General features: G+C 39.9%; 1 protein-coding gene across 4 annotated transcripts in view; it reads right to left on the reverse strand.

Annotated features, from left to right (window-relative positions):
- Positions 1 to 27,489, reverse strand: part of SYT1 (synaptotagmin 1) — a 359,848-nt gene that overhangs the window by 99,962 nt on the left and 232,397 nt on the right. For all 4 annotated transcript variants that reach the window (XM_081211253.1, XM_081211250.1, XM_081211252.1 and 1 more), the window contains exons 3-4: positions 22,957 to 23,148; positions 968 to 1,152 (exon numbers count right to left, since the gene is read on the reverse strand). In XM_081211253.1, the coding sequence (XP_081067379.1) occupies positions 968 to 1,152; positions 22,957 to 23,131 (360 nt within the window). In that variant the 5' untranslated portion in view covers positions 23,132 to 23,148. The remainder of the gene's footprint in view (positions 1 to 967; positions 1,153 to 22,956; positions 23,149 to 27,489) is intronic.

Below are 27,489 nucleotides of genomic sequence, written 5' to 3' on the forward strand. Positions count from 1 at the left end.
CTCTGTCATGATGCAATTGATTTTGTGTAAGAAAAGGGCAGTCCCAATAAAGGCATGGCAGGAAAGATTAAAATTCCAGGATATCAACATCACTCTTGAAACAGATTCTGCAATGTAAGTGTTGCTTCACATGTTAAGATTCTTTCCTTTCCTTACCCATAAGATACACCTGTTAAACCTGTGGCATTTGGAATACATACAAACCCACCTTATATTTTCTTTAGGAAAAAAATTGCAGTGGTTTACCTCAAAGATTCTGTGAATTGTTAATTTCGTAAAGATGGCAAGAATTCCCTTGCCAAAGATTAATAGCTCATTCATTGTACCAAAGTGCTTTGGTGGATAACTGTGGCCATACAAGAGTTGTCTCTTTACTGTAGGTGGACATTAAGAGTCAGCAAAGAGTGCCAAGAACTATCAATGTAATCCTAATGCATGTTTACTAGGCACTAAGCCCCACTTAATTCAATGGCTCTTACTTCTGAGTCAACATGCATTTGATTGGGCTGTAGGAGAATAATCTTGTTTAATGAAGAAAACCAATGCACATTCATTAATATCCTATTTTAGATGTTCAGCAGCTGTGCTATAGCACTGGGGGAAAAAGATTCTGGGTTATATCCTGAAGACCTCAAACTCCAATAAATGCTACATGCTCATGTGAATTTGCTAGAGAATATGTTCCACTAAAACTAGTGGAACATTCTTCAAAGTATTTCCTTGTTATTTGATACAAGAATTATGCTAACCCAGGCTTTAGCAACCTAATGTCCCCCAGATGTTCTGGAGTGCAACTCCTAATAGGGCTGATGGCCCAAGGCATTTGGGGGACCCAAGGTTAGCAAGGGCTGTGCTAATCATTTTCCAGTACACAATACTGCTGTCAGGCCACTGATGGTCTAATATTCAAACACTTTCACTCAGGTTTTAAATGAAACATTGCTCAAGAACAAGATATATACTTTACCTGATCTTTCAAGTTCTTGCCTAAATCTTTTACATCTTTCATGTTAATTGCATTCTTTCCTCCCTTTTCCTTGCCCTTCTTCTTGTTTTTCTTTTTGAACAAGCATTTCTTACACAGACAGAAACAGCAGGTAAGGACTAATAGGATTGCAACTATGGCTATGGCTATTAAGGCCCAAGGTGGCACTGTGAAGAGAAAACACACACAAAGACACAGAACAAAGTTTCACACTGTTAGTAAAAGATTAAGAGAAAAGGAACAAAGCAAAGAGAGTCTGCCTTTAGAAAATATATCTAAAAAACAATTGCATCTCCTAAACAAAAGAACTCCAGATTTCGTACACTTCTCTTTTATACTTCACCTCATGCAAATAAAGTTTATATAACACAAATATGAATTATCTACACAAACCAGTAGGAGACTGCTGTGGATAAACAATTGCCTTTCTATAGTTTGCCAGGTCCCCTGGGCTTCTAACTATGCTTCTTGTGCTGAGGGAATTATTCATTGCTGGCTTTAAAATCACCCCTTTAACCCACCTTGCATTGTGACCTGGTAAATCAAGCTAGCTTCGAGTCAGCAGGAGCTGGCTGGGTACTTGTCTCATTCAGAGCTTCAGAAAACAAGTGCATGTGTTCAACACAGCCAGATATAATGAGCAACATTTCTCCACTTGCTGCTGCCTTTTCTTGACAGTGACTCAGATGCAGGTCAAAGTCGTCAGCGAACACTAGCCAAGGGCGATGATTACCCAATTCAAAGAGATCTATGTTGTTAGCATTCATATCTTCCCGATGCTCTTCATGTTTTAATGCTAAACACACACATGTGCTTGCACACGTGCACAAGTCTACTTCAATAAATCAGAAAATCCTAAGCATTCAGTTTATCCATTCAAAATGGATATCCGGGCAGTCACTGCTATAACGCAAAACAACATTCACAGCAACCGTGATGAAAAAATTCATTTGATTTCAGCAAGGATCAGAATCAAAACCAGCGAAGATCCTGTGATGAAAAAGTCAATTATATAACTAAACTTTGGTGTGATCACTATAATAACCTTTTCTATATGGCGATTAAAATTTCATTAAAATCTTGTAAAACAGGATTTAAGAAAAGCAGCCGTGTTTGCTTCCAGAGATGTACCCAGCCCATCAGATCTGCGATATATTCTGCCAACAACTTACACAGAAGTCTCTATGATTATGTTTCACAAAACGGAAGGGTGAATAGAGCCTGACAGGTGGTGCCAGTGAATTACAAAAAGAAAATGGAGCGGATAGTGAAAACAAATGACAATTAACTGCTTAAAGTAATGAAGATGAACTGAATGCATGATAAGAAGAAGCTGTATCAAAAGAAATAAATGGCACAGCCACCCACACTAATTTCTAACAAGAGAGGTCCTGGGATTCAGGCTTGTTCAAACATCATACCTATAAGATTGTAGACTTTGGCTGTGTCTTTCCTTCAGACAACCTAAGGCTGAATCCCAGAATTGAAAAGAAATTCTGGGGCTCAGGCTTGCATCAGATTAAATCTAGTTCTTGATGCAGTATAATTATTTTCATTTATCTGTTTCTTGATGAATCCATCCTATCATCTGATGACAGAGAAGACTTTTATGGAACACAAGTTATCTATCCATCTTCCATTTTCCTATCTTTGGGGAATTCAAGATGGCTGTTTCAGTAATACTACACAAGAAATGGGTGGGGATAAATTGGGGTAGATGCAGATTGTGGCTCTCAGGTGTGCCGACATATTTTTCACAGATGTTTTTCACAATCGGGAAGAGCCCATATGACAAGGAAGGCTTACCATATTATTATTTTTTGCTTAAACCTAATGTTTCCCACCTTCTGTGGAAAACACCATTCCTACTAAACGCCACCAAATATGCCAGTCTCATTGTATCCTGAAAACAACAGCAGTGGCAGAGGTGGGTTTCATGAATGCCTGTGAGGATTGAAGTTAGTCACAGGGAGTTGTATTCAACTAAGTCCTACTCAAAGGAGATACATTAATCCTAAATTAGTCATGTACTTATGCTAGCCTGGATAGCTCAGTTTATGAGAGTGTGGTGCTGATAACGCCAAGGTTGCAGGTTCAATCCCCGTAAGGGACAACTGCATATTCCTGCTTTGCAGGTGGTTCGACTAGGTTCCCTTCCAACTCTACAATTCTATGATTCTATGTCCATTAACTTTGATGGTTCTACTCTGAGTAGGACTAGCACTGAAATCATCTCAGTGGAAATTGAAGCTTACCTGTGAATAAATCCTATCAAATTCAATAAAGTCCTATTGAACAGGTGGGGCTCTGTTGCTCTCCCAGCTTCCCACTACTGCAGGTCACTGCCACATACCAAAAGAAGGACAGCCAAGGCAAGGGGAGTTTGGGGTGAGCTCCATGAGCCTGAACCCTCCCTCCCCCCTCTTGGTAAGTGGCTTCCAAGAAGACATACATAGGATTGTTCTGCTAAGTGTGACTACCTTGCTCTGGATTCAACCAAAAATGTTTTAAAATATACACTAATTATACCTAATTGATTTTCTCATCATGGAGGATTGCCTTTCAGTTCTTTTATCAGCCTCATAGATATTCTTTGAATTCTTTCTTTCCACTTATTTGTCCACGTGCTTCTTGAACTGTGATAACCAGAGGTGAACACAGTTGCCCACAGTATGCTTTCACATACAACTTTTGTGATAAGTAAGTTGCTGCGTCATGCAGACAGAAGATGTGTTGACATAATTGGAAAAATATGTACAGAACTAGACTGTAAAGTTACTCCAATCATGCTGATTTAATAGTAAGTCCTGCCAAGATCAATGAATTTAATTCTCCATAAGCATGTGGGTGTTATATGCATTTGAAATCTTTTCCCTGGTGTTGAGAAATGCATGCATAATTCCATAAGAATGTCTCATACAAAGAAGAGAAATTGGAAGTTGCTTGGTAAGAGATTAATGCTATGAAACTTATGACAGCATATCTTTCTTAGGCAGAAAGCTGTCTGACATAAAAATGTACCAATCATGTGGGCTTAGCCAGCTGCAATTGCTACTGCCTACATGATTTGTTCCACATTACACAGCAATATCAGCTCTGAATTAATCTAAGCTCCAAACGCCAGCAGATGAACTAACTTCAGCTCAAATGCACAGCAGCCCAGAATACATTAAAGGACTACAAACCATACCTGCTGACCTCATTATTAAAAGCCAAAAGCCATGTTTGCCCAAATTGGATTTCAGTAATCATATTTGACTAGCCAAATTGTTGAAAAGCTACACTGATTTTTGTCATACCTTTTCTTTCCTGAGAGAGGAACTGTTGGTGTTGCATCAAATCACTTAGGAGCCAGATGTGTGCCAATTCATCTCTACGTGTACCACTAGCAAAGCATTGTGGCACAAATGGTTTGTTTCCAGTGCTTGGAATGAACTAGTTCAGTTGAATTAGTAAAAAAAAATCTCTGAACTACACCTGAAAGTGGGTCCCAAAATTGTTGGGTGAATTAAGTTCACTTTGAGGTAGAACTCTGAATGACTGTAGTTCATCTTCATCATGCACGCACACTCCATAGGAAACCTGGAGTCTTATTAAGCCAACTTCTATAAAGAAGGCGAGAAAGTAAAGGAGATAATGTTCTTTGGCTTATTAGGCAGATATGGAGGTGCTGGTGTCACGAAGGATGATTAGTCACTTAATCACACAATCAGAAAGAAGGAATGTGAGATATTTCCTGTATCTTCCCTGCTAAAAACATTCGGTATCTTCCAAAAGGAGCAGTTTGCACTGAGAAATACAGGCACAGGAATGAAGTGAGTGGCACATTGTGCCTTGAACAGCTGTGTGGTTGGCACAAATGAAACAAAGAAAACATTTTCTATTATGGAAATACAAAGATGGTGAAAGCTTCATCTGCTTTCATTCTGTCTGTCTGTGGCCCATGATGTACTTTTGGACCATATACTTCAGCACAGCAGCTTGTACTGTGTGGATTGCTGTTTTTTGTTTACCAAGGATGAACTTTTAATGAACTTTTAATGAACTGTTAAACATGAACTGGATGAACTTGAATGGAACTAGGTAGTTTTCTAAAGGGACAAACTGGAACTGGAACTAGTTCTTTTTTGGATGATCTTGAACTAGAAGCAGTTCCTTTTTAAAATGAAATTTCCAAGAACTGCTGGTTTAAGATTATTATCACATGTGACCCCACCCCAAATGTTTAAATGACTACTCCCAATGGCTTCATATAGACACCTTAACCTCTTCTAGGAAACAGTAAGAAAAGAGGATTGGGATTGCACTTTGAGAATCAGAATTTGATGGAATAGTGGGATGCAAATATAACAAATAAATAATACAAAGTTGCAATCACAACAAGTAATTTGATGCATATTATTTGTAAGAACAACAACAAAAGCGATATCCAGTATGGTTTCACTCATCCTGCAATCCAGATCACTATGAAGAATGAAGGTCACCAGGTTGACAAAGCAGAAGAATGACAAAAGACTTTGATGCCTGGTGTTGAACAATGCAACTTCCTAAATTGCCTTGCTATTGTTGAGTGCTTTTGTAAGCTTTACAGCAAAGAATGAGTTATAAGTGAGGTTTTGATTTGAGTATGTCTATGGATCGAAAATGGAAGCTATGAAATACTTACGCAACTGAGACAAGGGGAAAATTCTATTAGATGAGTCCTGGTCTGCACAAAACCTAGACGTCTGATGTAAGAAATGTGTTCTATTATTCTTTGGGGAAATAAATTATATCTCTATAACTATCTAATCTATCTGTCCATCTATCCCTGTCCTATACACACAATAAAGCACCTAAGTGTGAATGTCTCCCTTGCCTGGTGTTTTCAGCTATTTCATGCTGCAAAGATTTCTTAGGCTGCAACCATGATACCAGGGGTGCTCTGCACACAAAGAAACCCATTTCCAGGGTGCATTTGAAGTTAATGGCCAAGTTGCTTTCCTTTCCTTTCTAGACTGTCATTTAACAGCATTATGATGATGATGATGATGATAATGATTGATTGCTCGCTTCAGCTTTTCTGCACAAAAAGCATGATTTCTGATTGGCTTGGTAGTAGCACAGTAATGGTCATTAACTTCCTTGCAGGACCACTGCCAAGGTGATAAATAGATTTCGTTTGCATTAGCTTCTCGAGACCAAAAGCATCATTTGATCTCATTAATAGAATCTAATCAAATCCAAAGTTGCATCACCCTTAGAGCACAACAATCAATTTTCATAGACTAACAACTGCTCGCTGCTTTTTTCTTTTATTTAGTTTTTAGAAAAATGCAAATCACATAAGGATAGCAGAAAAGTAATAAATATCAATGAGACAGGATGTGAAGCTGTTCCCTCTTTCTTCCTGCATTACTTTGGTGTTATGTAAAATTGATTTTATTTGTAGAAAGGGAATTGAGTGCTTAATTTCACAAATAATCCATTAAATTCTGCTTGTCTTACCACAAGAAAAGAGAACACCAACATAATCTGATGGAAGGAAAACTCTGAACCTAAACCTCCCCTGCCTTGCAGAGCACCTTCAGGAGAAGAAAAGGCTAAGGAGTAAACCCTACACTAATTTGGAGTGGAGTCCCTAAGGCGGTCAGATGACTTCTTGTATGGCTCCTTCCAGCAATTCCTGCAGCACAGCTGGTGCCAAATGCATTGCTTTCTTTTTCTTTGGATCACATTAGTAAGCCAGAGAGCAGAGTTGTGTCGTCTGGGCACCCCAGAACGTCCACAAACATTGCTCTGGCTTGTGCCCAGCAGACATCACTTCGGTGCTGTTAACACAACAAAAACAATGCAGAAGACAGCAGTTATGAGTTATAAGCTCAACATGATAGGCATAAGATATGAGCACTAAGTGTTGTCTTTGGAAGAGATCATAATGTCTCACTGGTCAGCTACCACCCACCTTAAGCTGGGCAGTGTCCAGTCAATCAAGTGTTGACCCACCACTGTCCATCCACTGCAATGGGTGCTTGGAGCTCAGAGTATCACTTGGCAAGTGGACCGAACAACAAAAGGAGAAACAAACCCTAGAAGGCTGGAACATCAGGACCATGTGTCCTGGCTTGTCCACTGTGGCAGGTCAGTGACTCATGGATGATAGTCATCATAGACCATGAGCTGAAAACAGTCAACATTTTCATTGCTGCTTTACAGGAGACTAGACTCATTCTGAATGGCAGCCTCCAAGAGAAGAACTACACATTTTTCTAGCAAGGAGGGCATCCAGAAGAACCACATATTCATAGTGTAGGCTTAACAGTGAGGAACTCTCTTCTGTTTGCAATAGAACCGTCAACCGAAGGCTCAGATCACTTGCTTTCCCTCCACCTTTCATCTGGTGAACAAATTGAGTGCCTACACTCCCAATATGTGCTCTGACATACAGACCAAGGACCAGTTCTATGCACAACTAGACCAGGATTTCAGGGTGGTCCCAGCCTGCGAACACCTATTTTTGCTGGGAGATTTCATTGACAGAGTTGGAGTGATCATCACGCATGGGGCAACAGCATAGGTCACTTTTGTATTGGCAGCAGATAAAGGCTGCTTGATTTGTGCTCACATCACAGCCTCTGCATCACAAACACATTCTTCTCTATCAAGACAAAACAGCAAGTGCCCTGGGGACATCCAAGGTTAGGCAACTAGCACCAGCTGGACCTGATTGTCACCAGACAACTGGCACTGAACTGTGATCATGACTGCTGAACCTGATCATGACTGCTAAAAAAATGCACTTTTGTATTCCCATTCTATATTTCTATATTTCAAAGCAGAAAGTGGTACCTGTTTCTATTATTATTGCACACCCATGATTTTTGCTACCCCTGGTACATCCAAAAGATATTTGCTTGTCTTTCTTGAAATTATTTGAAATATAACCATATCACTTTGTCGAGAGGAGTTCAGAACTGGTTGAAACTGGAGATAAATCTTCTCTCTCTCTCTCTCTCTCTCTCTCTCTCTCTCTCTCTGTCTGGGGTAATGTAAGGTTAGTGGTTAATCTGCATTACAACTGGTCACAGATCTGGACAGGTTATCTGTGCATTTGTGATGAAGCCTGATAAATACCCTCCATCAGGCCTTGAGAAATGTGCATATATCACCTGAACCTTGTACATTCTCCAACCAATGAGCATGATCTCAAATGGCTCAGTAGCTGAAATAAAATTAATTTATTAAAATCCACTCTCTTACCAACATATAGAAACAAACTGCAAACAATGGGTCAAACCGAGTCAGTGGAAATGACAGTCTTTCAACTCTGCAATGCTAATTACACCTCTGACTACAGTGGTACCTTGGGTTACATATGCTTCAGGTTACATATGCTTCAGGTTACAGACTCTGCTAACCCAGAAATAGTACTTCGGGTTAAGAACTTTGCTTCAGGATGAGAACAGAAATTGTGCTCCGGCGGCGTAGCAGCAGCAGGAGGCCCCATTAGCTAAAGTGGTGCTTCAGGTTAAGAACAGTTTCAGGTTAAGAACGGACCTTCAGAACAAATTAAGTACCGGTACTTAACCCAAGAAACCACTGTGCTTTGAAAGATGGCTAAGAATTTATGAATTATCTGGGGCACTACACACTGATGCCACTGTAAAACATTTAGATTTATCTAACATGAACATGGGTTTTTTAATTAATTACTGTAAGGGTAGATACAATATCAGTATTTATTGTTTTTCTGCAGTATGACTTAGCATGACTACAATCCTAAGCATATTATATTCTCTTAGCTAACGAGACATTTGGAACTTCAGCTGAATGTTGGATGGTGGGATACAAGAATATCAATAATGCTTATTCATGGATGAAATACTGTCATGGAAACGTAAAGTTTTGAGAATTACCTTGTACTTTGTTTTGATTTATGATGCATGCAACTGCAGATATATTTACTAATCTTACTAATGGCAGGAAGAGAGACAGAGAAAGGAGGAGAGAGAGTGTTCCAGAAACTTATTGACTTTTTGAAGGGATTCAAAAATAAAACTAAAAACCCCCAGTTCTGCCTAAAAAGCCCATCAAAGATATATAGGGTCACTTGACAGTCAGTGCTAAAGCACAATTTGTGTTAAATAGCTCTTAGAGAACATATCATTTAACTTTTCACCAACACAAGTAGACACTATTTCCTACTTCCGTATTTCAGCAAGTGAGTACCGATGGATTCAAGGGATAATTTCAGCATCACCAGTAGCTGAATCTGTCAGATTTTGTTCATAAGAGGAAATAGTTTCTTGTCCAGACTCATTTAGTATTGAAGGATAGGAACATAATGTTTGCTTCTGCACTCTGGGACAGTCTATCACAGCAACAAAATCTGACAAGGTCCATTTCCAGTGCTTTCCTTCAGCACCATCTGTTTCGTATTGGTGATCTCTATGGATTAGCTGTGAAGGCCATATAACTGCATTCAGGGGAATACTTTTGCCCCAAACTACATTGAAATAGCACATTCTAATGAAGAGGTAGCCAAATGTTTGTAGCAAACTACAAAAAACAAAAAACAACTCAGCACCTCCCTTTGTTCACATTTGAATGTAATTGCTTGCTTCTTTGTGGGCAGTGTTGCTGTATTTTACTGATTTTTATTATATTTATATGCTAACTTAAACCTTGAAAAGGTGTAATAAAAATAATTAGTATTTTATACCCCCCAAATCCACAAGGTTTAACAAGTATGTGACAAGATGAGGTACTGGCAACTGCTTAATATCTATTGAAAACAACAAGAACAATACAAATTTTCAGGGGAGAGAGAACACTAGACACCATCTATCTCTTGAGTCCTGTCAGATTATCATATTGCTATTTCTGCAAAGACCTTATTTTTCCCACAGCATTACAAAGCAACCCTGGATCTTGCTTTGAGCAAAAAACATCAGACAGCAGTCGATGTACTTTTAAAAAAAAGCTGTGAAGAATTAATATTGGTTTGCAAGCCTTCTTCCTTTTCCAGTGATCTCCCAAAAGATTCATAGTTGAATTTCACTAGTTTGTTAATTCTGTGCTAGTTATTGGTTAAATTAAAAAGATAGATAAAACAGTTGAGTATGTAAAGCCTGATCTTTAATAATCCCAGTATGGATTAATTTTACATTGTATACAGATCACTTATGAAGTGATAAACTGGGGAAAAACATTTTAAACATATAAAATGCCTCTTCTATCTGCCATAGTTGACTTTTATAGTGTTCTTCAAAGTACTGAGAAATCAATTTCTTTTCACAGGAATCCTGTAAAGCAGGCATGGCTAATAGAGAAATTTGTCCAATTAGATCCTTGGGTCAACTTCATAGCTGAGCAGGGACATGAACCAATACTAAAATTCAAAAACAACCAGATCCAGAGCTCTTTGTCCACACTGAGCTGCATACACATGCATGAATTTTCTGATTCATTTTTAAAAAATAAATAAATGCAGTCATTTAGCAGAGATCTATATAAGGTACTTTGGGTGGAAAAGAGACCTATACGTTCCAAGGTAGAAATAAAGACATATATGTGAACAGCACCACACGAGGCCTTTTGAAGTGATCAAAGGCATATATAAATGTTCTTTTAAAAGAGATAGGGTGTGGGGGGGAACCATGATAAAATCACTAGACTTTTAGTATTGATGCCAAAGTCTCAGTTGCAAATCTCCAGTCAAATACCTTGTGCTTGTGCAATTTTATTTTGTATCAAATATATAAAATTTATACCTTATATTGCATTTGTACTTTGTAATACATTCAGTATTTTAAATTGTTGTCTATTGTATTTTTGTTTTGTAAGCGGCTCGGAATTTTTTTTTTTTTTTAGAAAAGTGGGGTATAAATATTAAATCTAATATGGAAGTTCATTGTGAGGTTAAATGAGAGAGAAACTGTGTGAAGTAATCTGGGTAATTAAAAGTTCTACAGATATGGCAATACTCATGTGCTTTACTGTAACAGGATTGAATTAATTAAAATTACTTGTGATCAAGATCAAGCAAAATTGTATTGTTTGTATATGACACAAAAGACATTAGATTAAGGATGGTTTTGGAGCTGAACATTTGACATCATTTTTAAAAAAGAAAAACTTCAATTAACTATTCAAATTACTCACAAATTAAAACTATCCAGGGAGCCTCAAAATTTCTCCAGCAGGTCCTCACTGCTCACTTAAAATGTTTTCAATCACAAATTAAGAGGTATGGGACCACCATACATGTCATATAGTTATTAAGCTATTTACTGCTTTACCATGCCTCTGGTGTTACTACTGAAAGCTTTTTTTAAAAAAAGTACTGTGAAGTATGTTTCCCATCATAATGAAGAAACAGAAAATAGCATCAGCATTAAGGACATAATGGAGACATCACAGATGAATATGCTAGCATAGTCTGCATGTGTTAATGGTTTGGCTCATGTCTTCTGTTCATGGACAAATCTCAGCGCGATGAAGATCCTGGAAAGACAAATTATTTATGACTACACTGAAGACCTTTTTATAAAAAATAAATAAGTAACACATGATCATGTGGAAATGTCACTGGTGAAAAACAAAAACATCACTATTTTGTACTGATGCCACATCAGTACTTTAATAGATCCCCTTCTGGATGTCAATAGATATGTGCAAAGTTTGGATCTTGTTATTGTTTCATAACACAGTTGCCTTTAGTTTAAAGTAGGAGGCAAATGGCTCTGAATAATAAGTATCCTTCTTAAATAAATGAGCACTTATCTATGTTTCTGGAAGGACATTTATTTTCCAAGACAGTTTCTGCTAGCTTCAGATTTTATTGATTGCTATTTTCCCCTTCTGTTCACTTTCTCTTGAAAGTTATGTTCGTCTCGTTTTTATTTCTTCATGCTTCATAAACTCCATTTTTCTACTGCTCAGTCTATTTCTCCTGTGGTCAACATTCTGGGTTCTGAAGTGATTCAGAATTAATTGCTCATTACTGTTGATGCTACAGGTTTCAAAGAATTGTTGATTATCTCTAACAAAGTTTCTATTAGTGCATAAGAAACTGTGCAGCTGCTTCTTTAGTTAATGTCAGTGTGTTTGCCAGATAAACTAATGTCCTGGGTTTTTTTGTTCCAAGAGTAATTATGCTTATGCCTACTAGTCTTATCAGCTATTTAATTCTTTTAAAATTTAATTTAATTTAAATTTTACATCTGTTGATCACACAGGATTAGCAAATTTACTTTCATTTCTGCTGCTGGATTCAAAAATGCTCATAAGAGAAGTCACTACTTAAGTCTTCAACACCTGCTTTCAAAATGAGCTGCTAGGCAAGGCTCATTGTATAGACCCTAGAGAAATGGGAGGAATACTATCAGAGTGTTCCTTCATGTGTTTAAGACTGTAGAACTGGACTGTGAACCCTGGGGCCAAGAATCAGATTCTTTTCTCACCTTCTTTTGTGGTCTTAGAGTGAATTTGCCTGGTGGGTGGAGAAAAGAAAGGAAGTTTTACACAGATGGATTCTGACAAAGCTGCCATCTCTTCAAATGGGGTTAATGAAATTCAAGGAGGACTAATGTAGTGAAGTTTACTCAGTAAAAACAAAAACAAATGCTCCAGCAGAAGATGGATAAAAACTAGCTGAGCAATAGCTCTTCTGGGAAAAGATTAAGATGTTATACTAGATAAGAAACCTGAGTCAATAATGTGATATGGCTTTAAAAGCTAATGCTATTTTAGGTTTTGTGTTAACAAGAGCATCATGGTGAACTCTCCAAACTGAAAGCACTGCTCGGCTCATCAGTAATGGCTGCTACAGTTCAAAAACGATCTGGATGAGTTGGAAATATTCATGTTAATTGACAATATTTGACAATAATCATGACAATATTTTCTCCCCAAAGTCTGCCTCAAGGCTTTGTCCCTCTCATCCATTCCCAGCCACCTGATATTTGCCAGTGAAGTTCAATATAATACTTTTAGTTCAGTGTAATTCAAGGATTGCTGAAGGCTGCACCCCAGGACCTGCTTCTCCTGGGCTTTATTAGATACTCATGCACAGAAATGTATTTTTTTTAAAAAAATCTGGGTAATGTTGGAAGGCATTCCTAAACCAGAAGAACCTTAGGCATAAAAGAACCCCAAAAGAACCCGAACAATGAATCGAAAGAGTGCCTGCACAGCGTGGGAGAAACAGTTGTTCCATTACACTAACAAACTGCTCATTTAATAGAGCTGTGATGGGTTGGAAGGTGGGGGGTTCACAAATGTAGCAATGGCCATCAGGGAATATTGCCCTCTGCGTGAGACATAAAACCAATGTCCTGAAGAGCATGCGGTCATTAAAGAAGCCACAGAACCTTTTCGCCAGCAATGCCCAAGTGCCATTAAAGTAAATGGAAAGACAGTGAATTGCTTTAGGGGGAGCTTGATTGGTCTTGGTTAGGGATCTGGCCAAGTTCCAGACAAAGCAATTGCATCGTTCCTACCTAAATTCTTCCTGCTGTTTCAAATGGAAACAATTAAGTCATAGGGGGGAAATATTGAATGTAACAACTTTCTGTCTTTTTGATACCAAAACGCAATGGGAAAGATGTTGTCATTAATGAGGCATGGGGCCTGTTAGGATGAAATTTGGTTGTACCACTACAAAAATGGAAAGGAGGAAGTATGCACTCATATATTATATAGACAGATACGCACAATGCTATTTTTCTGGAAGAAGAGGTGCCAGAACTCACTATGAAAACCTCCCTGGTTCTATTAGAATGGCAATGGCATCTACCTGAGAGGTGCCAAAACTGAGTTCTGGCTGAAAAAAGCCCTGGATATGCACCTAACCTATTTTACTGTCCCCGTAGGATGGCTGACTATCAGGGAGAATGCTATGCACTCATGTTCTGATTGTGGGCTTCCCATAGTCATGTGGTTGGTCATTGTGCGAAGAGGATGTTGGAATAGATAATTCTTTAGTCTGGTATAGCAGGGTTCTTCTACTGTTCTCATCTGTTATTTTTTCTTACTTTAAATAGATGGCAGCTCTATTAATTGCAAGATAGCTATATGTTACCTCCAGGTATCAGAGGCAATATGAATACTAGTTGTTGGGAACATGAGTGGAAGAGTGTTTTTTCTCTTACTTCCTGACTGGGCTTCCCACAGGCATCTTGCTGGTCACTGTGGAAACAGAATATTGGACCAGACAGGCCTTTGGTCTGATCCAGCTTGACTCTTCATATGTGCTAACATGGTAGTTTGCACTGTGGAGTAAAGAGGCCACAGATCATAGGCAGGATTGGAACTGCTTTCATACCATCACCTTCCGGAGGCAAATTCCTCAGTCTGCCGTGAAACAAGGGGGGAGAAGAACTGGAGTACACTGACTAGAGTTGTTCCAAATTTGGTTGTAGGTGTGAGCTGTTATTGGTTACCGTATTTTTCGCCCTATAGGACGCACTTTATTCCCCTCCAAAAATGAAGGGGAAATGTGTGTGCGTCTTATGGGGTGAATGCAGGCTTTCGCTGAAGCCTGGAGAGCGAGAGGGGCCGGTGCGCACCGACCCCTCTCGCTCTACAGGCTTTGCGGACCTCTCTGCAAGCAGCGGGAGCGCTCCCGCTGCTTGCGGAGAGTTGCCGGCATGCCGAAGCCTGTGCGCGCTGGGATCAGCGCGTCCAGGCTTCGCGGACCTCTCCGCAAGCAGCGGGAGCGCTCCCGCTGCTTGCGGAGAGTTGCCGGCATGCCGAAGCCTGCGCGCGCTGGGATCAGCGTGTCCAGGCTTCACGGACCTCTCCGCAAGTAGCGGGAGCCAGTGCTGGGCTCCCACGGCTTGCAGAGAGCTGCCTGTTTGGGGGCTGGGGTCGGGGGAAGCTCGGGCCTCCCCCACCCCAGCCCCGCGCTGGGGGGGAAAAATAATTTTTTCCCTTTATTTCCCCCCCAAAAAACTAGGTGCGCCTTATGGGACGGTGCGTCCTATAGGGCGAAAAATACGGTACATACTGTAGGAGAAATGGGGGTTCCCACTTGTTACAAAAGTGAAAATGGATCACTGATTTGATGCCCACAGGCCTACATATAGCCCAACTTTAAAATTAAATTAAAAGGCATATGCTTGACAGGCAAAAGAAAATTCCTTTCAGGTAAACAGGAGGTGAGGTGGTGAGAGCTGTTTTATTTAGGCTCCAATCCTATGCACACGTTCATGGGAGTAAATCCCTCAGAACTCAGTGGGGCTTACTTTCTGAGTAGTTGGGTCACCGTGGGAACAAATATAGAAAGGAACAATTCACTACTGTAGCCCTGCCAGCTCCGGCTGCACTAGATCCATAAGGTGTCAAAATGTTTTTTCCAAACCTCTAATGACTAGTTATTCCTCTTTGTGATATGGACACTGAGGAATTTGTACATTTTATGACAATACTGCATTTATAAACATTCAAGTTCATGAAGATGATGTATATTCCTTCTGGATTGCAGTCTTAATAATATTTCAATCATTCCTTCCTATGGGGAGTTGCTTTTTCAAATGATCTATAGGAAGATGTGTGGTGTAATACTGTATACATTTCCATGCCCTGCAAATCTTAGAATGTGGGGGACAATCTTAAAGAAGGAATACAGACAAGTCATGTGAGGAAAAGAAGCTCAGTTGTAATTATTAGGACAGCATAATATAAGCTTCAGCAATTTCAAATTCACACATTAATATAGTAATAAAAAAAGACTTTCCATTTTTCCTAGTTCGTCTGTTTCTTCCTCCTTGGGGTGCATTTTATATGCTGGAAGGTGATGTTGCTAAATAGTTTCATACACAGAATCACTGCAGAATTATTTGCATGGCTGGCTCACAATTGCTATCAGTCAAGTCACTTTTGACTTCTTTCTCTGGTGAGCTTTCGTCTTCTTTATAATTCCAAATGCTATGCTTGAATTAAAAGTACTTCAGACATTTTCCTTTCATCTGCTAATCTTTCTTCTAAACCCAATTTTCTGTGAACTAGGAAACCCAACCCAATCTTGGGGACTTAAAGCCCTATCTATCAACAAATGTTTCACAAGACAAGACAGTTTAGAAATTGGCATTCTGGAATAAATGGTTCCATGCCAACTGATTACCATCGCAGACATGTAATCTGAAAAGGATATGCCAGACTGGAAGTTATGAATAGTAAACCTCATGCTGTTTTATGTTTTCCTGACCTCTTTTTCCTTTGCACTTACTTCAAGCCAAATGGCACCCATGTCATATTTGAAATGAAGAGCAGGTTTCTGAACTGAGATATTTTTGGGTGGGTTGGGATTAAATTGACAAATGGATTTTTGAAAGCTTGATCAGAGTAAGGTACAGAAACACAAAAAAGAAAAAAAAGAAGGAAGGGTAATTCTAAGCAGTAAACGATGTCACAACATTACGTTATGTTAGGGCTTTCCCCCCCTAGCCAGAACTCACTCAATTCCAGCATCTCTCATTGCCATTATAAGAGAACAAGGGAGGCATTCACGGTGAGTTCCGGCACCTCTTTTTATAGAAAACTTGGGGTAGCAAACATCCAGGTGTAGTTGAACTCCAGTTACCATCAGCCCCAGCCAGCAAAGTCAATTGTCAAGGATGTTATGTCAAACCAGTTGGCTTACTATTAACTTCTGGACTCAGTTGATGATTCCAGTCTTTGAATTCCCCATGCACATTAGACCTACGTGGGAATTAAGTTCAATTTCACCATGCTCTTGATGCCTTCTCAGGAGATTTGACCAGTGAGCACAAAAGGCAGGTCCTTTTTTGTGGTAATGATTCCAGAGCTTTCTCCCAGTTTAAATTAGCCAGCTTTGTGTCTCCTTAACAATAAATTGAACATACCTTTATTTAAATGGGCTTGTTGCCAGCCTTAATGTGTGACATATTTTACCCTTGCTGCAGTAAGGTTTCTATTTTAATGTAAGCATTACAGTGCAACCCCATAGGCACTGGGTTGGCCACTGTGAGAATAAGATGCCATGGGCCTTTTGCCTGATCCAGTAGACTGTTATTATATTCTATACATGGTTACCATAAGTAAGTTCTCTTGAGTTCAGTGGGGTTTACTATAGGTGCATTATGTACTATGTTAATTGCTATTAGAAATGTGTTTTATTTGCAATTTGATTAGTTATGTGGGTCCCACACTCTTGTGGGTCCTCTCAGTAGAAGAATTGTATGTATGTATGTATGTATTATTATTATTATTATTATTATTATTATTATTATTATTATTATTATTATCATTATCATTTATTAAATATCTCTGTAGTACACTTTAGAAGACACTGAGACCAATTAAGTTTTGGTAAAGGTTTGCTAGGCTGCTGCCCCTGTCTAAGATAACACTACTAGTATTTAACATTTATTTAGTATGCTAGGCATTGTACTTTCACATGAGAGAATACAGAACACAGAATACCCTTACAAATAACTTTTTTGTTAAAAGGTAGGGTACTTCTGCCACGCTTTCAAACTGAATGTATTAGGCCAATTACTGGATATCACTGCATATGAATAGCCCATAAATAACTCCTGTTCAATTTATTGCACACTGTAACTATAGAACAAGCACATTTTTTCTTTCAAAATACTTAAAAAGAAATGCTCCATAATGCATTATGTACATGAGTTTTTCTAAAAGCTCTTAACTGAATGAGATTCACAGAAGGAAAGAATAAGTTCTTTTACATAAATCACATATTCAGCATCCATTGGAGCTCTGTGCCTTCAAGACATGTGTAGATAAATTGGGTTCTCCCTTAAAGAGGGCATGTATTGCAGTGAGACCTGGACAACCGACACACTGTATTGTGGGTGGGCATAATTATTAAGCCACCACACCCAATTGGTATGTCCCTCAAAGTTGGGTACAATCTGGCCAATGGGACGCAGTCCAAATGGTTGGAGAGACCTATTTATGCCCATGCACCTGACCCAGAGCTTCCTCTTTTGGCACGTGCATTCGGAACACCTACCCACCTCTCTCTACCTTTAGGGCTTGTTGCGCTTGACCTCGCTATGCCATCGTGTGTCGTCTGTTGTTGGGACAGGGGCACGGCAGGAGTTTTCCCCACTTGGCTGATTGGCTGTTGCCATTTGGGTTTTGCCTGCTGTGTAGCAAATTGTCACAACTTGTAAGGTTGAGGATAGGCTCTGGTTCAGGTGATAGGGATGGGAGAACGCTCTCGCTATCCCTATGTGAAGGGTATTCCATTAAAGGAATCCAGGGACTCGATGGTTTGGTCAACCCCTGAGAGGCAGTTGTGCCCGTGCCTAAGTCCAGGGGGACATTTGGATGGTGGAGTTAGCCCGTTCCCGGCTTTCCACTTATCCAGGTGTTCACTTTTGGCTGACCTATGCTGGTGCCCTGGGTCAGCGCTACCTGCATGGCAGGGAGCTAGTTGAACCAGAGCCTATGCAACCAGTCACTTTCTGTAATCAATAAAGTTGTGGCCTAAATTCTGCCAAAAACCAAACCAACAATTTGAGTCAAGTGTGAATTTATTTAGGGAGAAGGTTTCTGGGTCTGAACATGCAACAATGTGAATTACACAAACCCAGCAATTGCAGGATCAGAGCTTTACTGCCTAGTTCTAATATAAAATACCAATATTTTAAAGTTCAAAATCCCAACTTCAGCCTCAAAAATAAACCAATGAAGTACATTGTCACAGTTTTCCAGCTGCAAATTTAATTCTCTGCACAATTTAATAGGAACTGGCATAACTTGACATGTTCATAATGCAGCAAAACATCGGCACAGTCACTTTAATAGTTTTCCAGCAATAATCACAGTGAGGTGCTAGAGGAGGTCTTGAGGGTCTCAGGAGACCCTTATTAAAATCCTGTAACAAAAGTAGGCATTCACCACCTATTTGCCAGGATAGGCATTCAATTTTAATAAGCATATTACTACCTCAGAAATGCTTCAAAACAGGTAGATAATAATTAGTGAGATAAAGTATGTACAGTGTTGCCAATTGCAATGTGATATAGAAATGACTTCATTTTCCTATTCATCATCTTATTCTTCTAGTTTCAGGTGCCATCTATTGCAGTGCTTAGATCTCTGGCTGCCCAAGGTAGGGCCTCGTAGATGATAGCAGTAGAATTAGGTGTCATTCTTGTCTAGTTTTTAGTGTCAGCTAGAATGTTCCCAAGACTTTTCAAAAGTGAGCAGTTTGGCTAATGGTTAAGGACTCTCCATTACTTCCCTCCTTTTTAGAAACAATCTTTCTCAGGGCTGTTTTAATGTTGTAACCTGCCCTGAGTGAAGGGCAGATAAATTAAATAATAATAATAATAATAATAATAATAATAATAATAATAATAATAATAATAATAATAATTTATTATTATTATTACTATTATTATTATTATTATTATTATTATTATTATTATTATTATTATTATTATTATTATTATTTATACCCCGCCCATCTGACTGAGTTTTCCCAGCCACTCTGGGTGACTCCCAATCAAATGTTATAAACAGTACAGCATTAAATATTAAAAACTTCCCTAAACAGGGCTGCCTTCAGATGTCTTTTAAAGATAGGATAGCTGCTTATTTCCTTCACATCTGATAATAATAATTGCCTGTTGCAAAGACACAATGACACTCTTTTCTATTCTATATACAAAAGCAGCTAAGACTGGCAATTTTATCTTTTGTAAATATTGGTAGTCGGATAGTGTTTTGGGCAAAAAATGCCTCTCCTCCACTTCCATCAGTGGAAGGGTCTGCTGCAACAAAAGCTGTTCCATGAGTGCAAAGGCACCAATTGGATATCACCACTGTTTAAAAGAAAAACCAAAGACCTTTTTGGACCTTTAACTTTTATATCTCCTTATCCCCTGCTCACTTCTCCATCCTATTCCTCATTAGTAACTCTATGTTCCAGACTTAAGGATGTTGTCCTCCCAATATGGTATAGTTATATTTTATGTACTATTGGAGCTCTGGTTTCCGTCACAGTGTTCTGGCCACATGATCCGGAAAGCTGTCTGTGGACAAACGCCGGCTCCCTCAGCCAGTAAAGCGAGATGAGCGCTGCAACCCCATAGTCACCTTTGACTGGACTTAACCGTCCAGGGTCCTTTACCTTTACCTTATTTTTACCTATCCCCTGATCTCTTCTCCATACTATTCCTCGTTAGTAACTCTTTATACATTCCAGACTTAAGGATTTGTCCATCCCAACTATAATATAGTTATATTTTATGTGCTATTGGAGCATCTTCCTTTTTGATTTAGATAGAAAACATTAATTATAGGGCCTTCCTATTTAAGAAAAGCCAAGTAATGGCACTTGTTGCTGCAAAACTGCTTGAAAATGTCCTGTGTGGCAGGGGGGGGGGGAAGTATTGGAGTACAACTATTTTTTTGTGGCCAATCAAAGTTGAGGAAACTTGCATGGTCACAGTTAGACACTAATCAGAAACTCACAACCAGAGTGCATGTATTTGCATAACTAAAAACAACAACTCTGCACCATTCTTCTTCAGTAGCTTTATAGCAGACTTCCTCAAACTCAGCCCTCCAGATGTTTTTGAGACTACAATTCCCATCACCCCTGACCATTGGTCCTACTAGCTAGGGATCATGGGAGTTGTAGGCCAAAAAAACATCTGACTGGCCAAGGTTTAGGAAGCCTGCTTTATAGCATCCCCATGCTTTAATTTTGCAGGTTATTTTATCCACAGTATAAAGAGAAACATGACAAGCCACCCTGAACATTTAAACTGTCAGCAACAAGTGCCTGAACACTCCACTTACAAAACTGGAGAGAAAAATGTAATACCATTATGGGCAAATAAGTGGCTATAGTCTGAACCTACATGGTTAAATTTTCTGTTGTGCTAATTTATTGCAATTAATGACTTCCTTTTTGGGGGGGAGGAGGGTCCAAACTATAATCCATACTATATAAATTTGCTAGCAATGAGATACAGACTGTGGCCTTTAAAATCCCTTTTTTTTTGCTTCAAAGAGGGTAAGGCATATTTCAGCCTATAAACATCATACCTGCTTTTGATTTTTATTCACTGAAAAACTGTGGGCGGCTCAAAAACTGTGAAATGTGGGGGGGGGGGCTCAATTCTTCAGCATCTAATATCAGATATAGTATTCTAACATCCTTTTGAACCTGCCAGAATTAACGACAGGTATTTGACTTGTTACTGGATTTGGTTGCAGATAATACCTGAAGTGTGGTGATCCATAAGAAGCTTTCTTTCCATTTCCTTTAGAATAATAATGTGGCAGCTGAGTTATTAACACACAGGTGACTTGAAGAAAACCAATCAATCAAGGCTACTAAAGGATATTTTCCCTGAAATTTTCAGATCCCTTCAAGTTCTGAAGTCACTTCCATTTCGTCACTACTTTATGAAACCTTTACTTGGCCTCAGGTTAGAAAAAGAACCTTTTTCTAGTTTAGTTTAATATTTCTTTCCCACTTTTTTACTTCTTCGTAAAAACAGGCAAGCTTGACTGTTGCAGGAGAGTCTAAATAGTGATGGAAATAGTGTGGCTTTGAGTCACCAACACTTTTTCTATTCATTCATTATTAGCCTGCTGCATCCCTAACCCTGAAGGTGAGAAAGAACATATTACAAACACCAATCCCTTGCAAATATAAACACTAAATTGTGGACTGTAGTCCCTACAGTCAGGCATAGCCAGCCTTTATAGGTTGGGGGTGGACCAGAGTGAAGCCTGCTCAACTGGCCAGAATTCAAATAGACGGATGGCAGGAAAGCCTGCCAATCCAAGCAGCCAGCCAAGGGATTCCTAAAGCCAAGGGATTCCTAAAATCCCAGTGTTGCTGCCTGGGGATAGGAGCCTGCCATGACAGGCCGGAACAGCTACCCACCCCATGGCTGGCTAAGGAGCCATTCTCATACCACTCTATTGCTGGTGAGCACTAACTGGCTGTGTTGACCACATGTATCCATGGTTAATGCCTTGCTGCGGATGAGCAGATTGCCCCTGCTTTTCTCCTTTGTGTTAGAAGAGCAGGAGTATCCATCAGCTATTGTTGGCTTGTTGTTAGACTGAAATAGGAGTCTGACGTTTGCTTCATTCAGACAAGTCAAGATCAGGAAGCCAAGAAAAGCCTGAGCTACAGATTTGCTTGGAGCAAAATAAAACTTAATTCCCAATTCAGACGTAACACTAATTCAAGGATTTTGGCTCGTTCCACCTGCTCACTAGTACAGAAGAATGAGGTGGGAGTAGTCTGTACACCATTAACTTACCAAGACATGTGACTGGAACCATGTGATGTCACGTGATCATGATGAGCGCCTGGTTCCATGCCTATGTGTTATGTCTGCACCAGTTTCTAAATTTGTTCCTTCCTTCTACTTTGTTTTTTTTACTTCTTGTTGCAATCCTATTCATGGGACTTACTTCCTAGCAAGCATGCCTAGGATTGCAGCTTTAGGCTGTGTACGTGCTTTAATGCATATTCAAAATGCACTGTATCATTTCCCTCAAATAATTCTGGGCACTGTGGTTTTACCTGTCACAGAGTTTCCAGTTCCCACCAACCAGTATGAAACTATAGTGCCCATAATTCTTTGAGGGGAAGACTTAAAAGCACAGTGTATACATAGCCATAGTCTGTTGGATTAACGAACAAGCAGAATTTGATCCCATCCATACTATCAGTGCCACTTCCTGCAATTTATCTCGAGAGTCTTAAACACAAGGCAAATATAGATCTTTGAAGAAAACAAAGCATGCATATGCCTTTTTTGCAGTAGAAGAAAACTAATTAATAAATAGAATTCTTTAATAATGCTTTAAAATAATGCTTTAAAATAATGCTTTAAAAATAGCAGAGCTTCACTCTGATTTAATGAAGGACCATTACGTGTATTTCTTGAGCAGTTTGTGAGCGTCAACAGTAGCAATTATGATGACATTTTCTACCCAGCTATGGTTTTACTTACATGGTATTTTGTTCAGTTCATTCATAAATTTTTCCTTCAACTTCGAGAATGCATCTTCTTTTGGCCCCCCCTTCCCTCCGGGAGCCGCAGGTTCTGTGACATTGCTTGCTAGCGCAGCAGCAACAGTGGTGCCTGGTAGCGCCGCTAGGGCCTGGTGTTGACTTTCTTTTGCCATTTCAGTCCCCAGGGAAACTAAGATTGAAAACAAAACAGAGGAAGGGAGGGGAATGTTCAAAAAGGTTAAAATGATGTTGTTGCTCAACAACAAACTAGAGAGCAGTAACTGCAATTGGTGCACCTGCTCACTGGATAAATATCACATCATTACCATATTGCTTCATGTTGGTTCATACAATATTTATTAGGCCACAGGGAAAGAGACTTTTCCAGAAGGTAATAGCTGATGCTTTTTCTTATGTCTCGACTCCTTTTCAATGCTTCTGAGCCACGAACAGTTATTTCTGTTGGATCTCTCAATATGGCTAGGCATCTGTTGTTTAAACTTTGGATTCTGCCCTTTCTTTTTGAAAGTATAAGTAAACTAACTGACAGCAGTTTCATATATACAAACACTTGACTGCATTTGCATAATTATTTGTATCTGTGTCTTGGTACGGAAAGTTTCAGAGCACTGCTAGTTGCTAAAATGGGAAGTAATTACAACAGTATAATTAAAACACCTTCAAGCTTTCCCAAACTCTGCAACCACTGGTGCACCTTGCATAAGCAAAACTGTACATTATTTGGAAAATCAGCTGTGTTTTACTCTTGAGCCATATTTATTGAAAGCAATTTTCCTTCTACTGACATTTGCCTCAGACAATGTTCTGTTGAATTATTTACTTTTCTCTTTGGTATATTGATGAAACCACTGCATCAGTAGGTAGTTCCAGACTGGAACACCCACAGTGTTTAAATAAATATACTCCTACATTAACATACTTTCAACTTAATGCTTTTTTCATGGGCATTTTGTGATCCCTTCACTTGAGCTATAGCATAAAGCAAAGCACTTTCGTGGAGCTTTGATTAGAACAATCCGAATAGCGCCTGAGGGTTGGCTCAAATGTTTGCTTTAGTTCTGAACAGGCTGTTCTGATGATATGCCATGTCCTAAATAGGAGTCATTTGAATAATAATTCTCTTTTTTAATTTCAGAAAACCAGAGAGAAAAGGGATTGGAGCGATAACAATCACTCATTATTGCTCTGTGTATACTATTGTTTGCACTCTTCCAGAAAGAACTAAGCCTGTAGCATCCCACTGGGAAATTATCTAAAACAAGAAAAAAAGAAAACCAACCCAATACCTTCCTCCCAAATGAATAAAATGAAAGACACATCAAACCAAGAGATTCAAGAAACACCAGATAGATAAAAAAATAAATAAATATACAAGTTACAAGCAAATTCTATGTCATCTAACGTACCCATGCATTCCCTTGGATGCCATTGGAAGTGTTCAAATGGGTAACTGAATCAAATTATAACTCTTTATTCTTCCAACAGTCATGACTATGCATATGCTTGCATCTCAAAGTGTAATATCAGTAATTCCAAAAAGGGAGATAATTGGCTCAACATTTGCACTGGGGGTGGGGTGAGGGTTGAAAGGCTTATGTAGCAAATGAGTGACCGAAACAGGATCCAAGCCATTTATTTGTGCGTTGGTATCTTACCCACCACATCAAATCACTGTGCTATATGTACCATCTTGATTAACGTTTTCCAGGAGGCAGGGAATAGAGAAGGTTAAAAAATTTGGATAGAATCCAACAGTTATATAGTAGAAGACACTTTCCTTAATGGTATTTCCCATTCCCTCTTCCCCTTCTAACTGCCCAGGAATGCCAACGCCAATGTACAAACCATACACTTGAAACACATGGTTTCTTCCAAAGAATCCTGAGAACTGTAGTTTGACGCCCACAGAGCTACAATTTCTCCTGTTCCCTAGACTCTTGAGGGGTGGGGGTGGGCTGCTTTACATGCTTTAAATGTATGGGGAATATGCAACCAATGTCTCCTTATGGGAGCTAATCGTTTAAAGTTATTTTATTGATACAGAGATCTCTTTGGAATGTTTGGGATTGGAAAGCCACCAGAGTTTGGAGACAGGGGCACATCTGATACTCCCAAGCAAAAGAGAGACAGAAGGTGTACATGTGTGAAGAGACTAAAGCAGCAGCTTTTGGAGCAGAGGCAGGAAGACACAGAGGCAGAATTGCTGCCTGGTAGGTCTGTGCAGTAAGGGATGAGCGGGGCACTGTGGGTAAAACCACACAGCCTAGGACTTGCTGATTAGAAGGTTGGCAGTTCAAATCCCCGTGACGGGGTGAGCTCCAGTTGCTCGGTCCCTGCTCCTGCCAACCTAGCAGTTCGAAAGGACGTCAAAGTGCAAGTAGATAAATAGGTACCGCTCCGGCGGGAAGGTAAACGGCATTTCCGTGCGCTGCTCTGGTTCGCCAGAAGCGGCTTAGTCATGCTGGCCACATGACCCGGAAGCTGTACGCCGGCTCCCTCAGCCAATAAAGTGAGATGAGCGCCGCAACCCCAGAGTCGGCCACGATTGGACCTAATGATCAGGGGTCCCTTTACCTTTAGGTCTGTGCATGCTGTTTGCCTCTGCTTATGTTTTGTGTGTGCAAGTGAATGAACCAAATACTACAAAAGCATCACAGTTCAATAGCATCCTACAAGGTCGGGGGTGGGATCCTGTGGGCCTCCAGATGTTGCTGAACTACAGCAACTCCCATCATCTTTGACCATGTTGGCTAATGGGAATTCAATGTGCGGTTCCCCAGGTTGCGATTACAACCTCCATGCTATTTAACATCTACATGAAAATCCTGAGTGGGGTCATCCAGAGTTTTGGAGTATGATATCAGCAATATGCTGGTGGCACACAGCTATACTTCTCCTTTACATCTGCAGGTGTGGCAGTGGATGTGCTGGGCCATTGTCATGCCTTGGTAATGGGCTTAAATGGCTCAGGACTGCAATACCTCAAGGACCGCCTCTTCCCATATGAACCAACTTAGACCCTGCGACCTGAACCCACTTGAGGCCCTTCTTTGTGTGCTTCCTCCACAAGAGGCCCAGAGGATGGAAACACAAGAACAGGCCCTTTCCGCAATGGTTTCCCATTTGTGAAATGCTTTCTCGAGGGAAGCTCCCCTCACACCTTCATTGCATTGTATTTTTACGTTGTGAACTGCCCTGTGATCTTTGGATAAAGGGTGGTATGCAAATTTAATGAATGAATGAATGAATACAAATGTTTATTTGGAAGGAAGTTATCACAATTTCAATGGGATTTTCTCCTAAAGCGAGTGTGCATGGGGGTTGCAACCTAGGTGGCAAATATTTTCACTGCAAGCTGGCTGTTTCCAAACAGAGAAACAACACCTCTATGGGTTCTGGAGACTGCCAGATACTCTGAAACAAAACATGAAAAGTCAGCTGCATATTGGAGTGTTATTGGATATTATAGCAGTTTCTCAATGAATGTCAACTAAATCAGAAACAGTTGTATGATATATCATAATTAAATTAAAATTACATTTCTTAATTATAATATATTGCTTAATTATTTCAGGTCTGGCAGTTGAGAATTCTGGCTTGTAATGGAAGACACAATTTGCAGTGATGACTTTCAGTTAATTAAAAATTAAGTCAAATGTTGTAATTTATTTGCTTCCAATTTTGGCATCACATTTGGAAATTGTATTGAGAGTGCCAATGTAAAGTACTACATCTCTCTCTCTCTCTTTTCCCCCCTCTCTTCTTTTTGTTTTAAAGAAAGGGAAAACAGTGAAACAAGCAGAGTCTTCAGATCTCCAGGAACTATCCTCGGTGGACTCACAGTGCAGTTAGAGGTCACTACATTTAATGAGGCATGCACAAATGCGCCGAGATCTGCTATAAAGCTTCTAACTGGTATATGCCAAAGACATTTAATAGACAGCAAGCTAAAGTAAAAGAAGAACAGTGTAGTGAGCTAAGATTTGCAGCAGTACCTAATCAAGAACCATCACAGAGATGGCACAGAACACCTGAGCTATTAGTGGGCAGGAGGAAGAGGGGTGCGGTGGGGACGGGCTGCCCCAGATGTCACCACTGAGGAGGGTGACAAAATGATGGGTGGTACTCACCGCAAGGCCTGCAGCGTGCCTGAGTCGCACGTCTCTCCTGGGAGTGATGCGGTGGACTGGGCGCCCGCAGGCTCTGCGCTGCCCCAAATGGTCTGCCTGCTGCCTCCCCCCCCCCCAGCTGTAGGGCAGCTGAGTGCGAGAAGGCAGGCAGACTCCTCAGAGGCCCTGCGGAGCATCCTGCCCCATCTGGCTCCATCCCTGGGTGCAGGGCACATGCGCCACCCCAGGCCCCCGATTGGCTTGCTCTGCTGCTGGCTATTAGGGTACTCAGCATTCACCATCAAGTCCCCCATGTAGGCCACTGGTTGATCTTTAGCCAATCACTTAATTCAGTCAAAATGTGGTTGTTGTAAAGATAAAATGTAATGGTTGGGTCCCTC

Source organism: Podarcis bocagei (genome assembly GCF_964188305.1).
Source record: "Podarcis bocagei genome assembly, chromosome: 10".
Classification (NCBI taxonomy): Eukaryota; Metazoa; Chordata; class Lepidosauria; order Squamata; family Lacertidae; genus Podarcis; species Podarcis bocagei.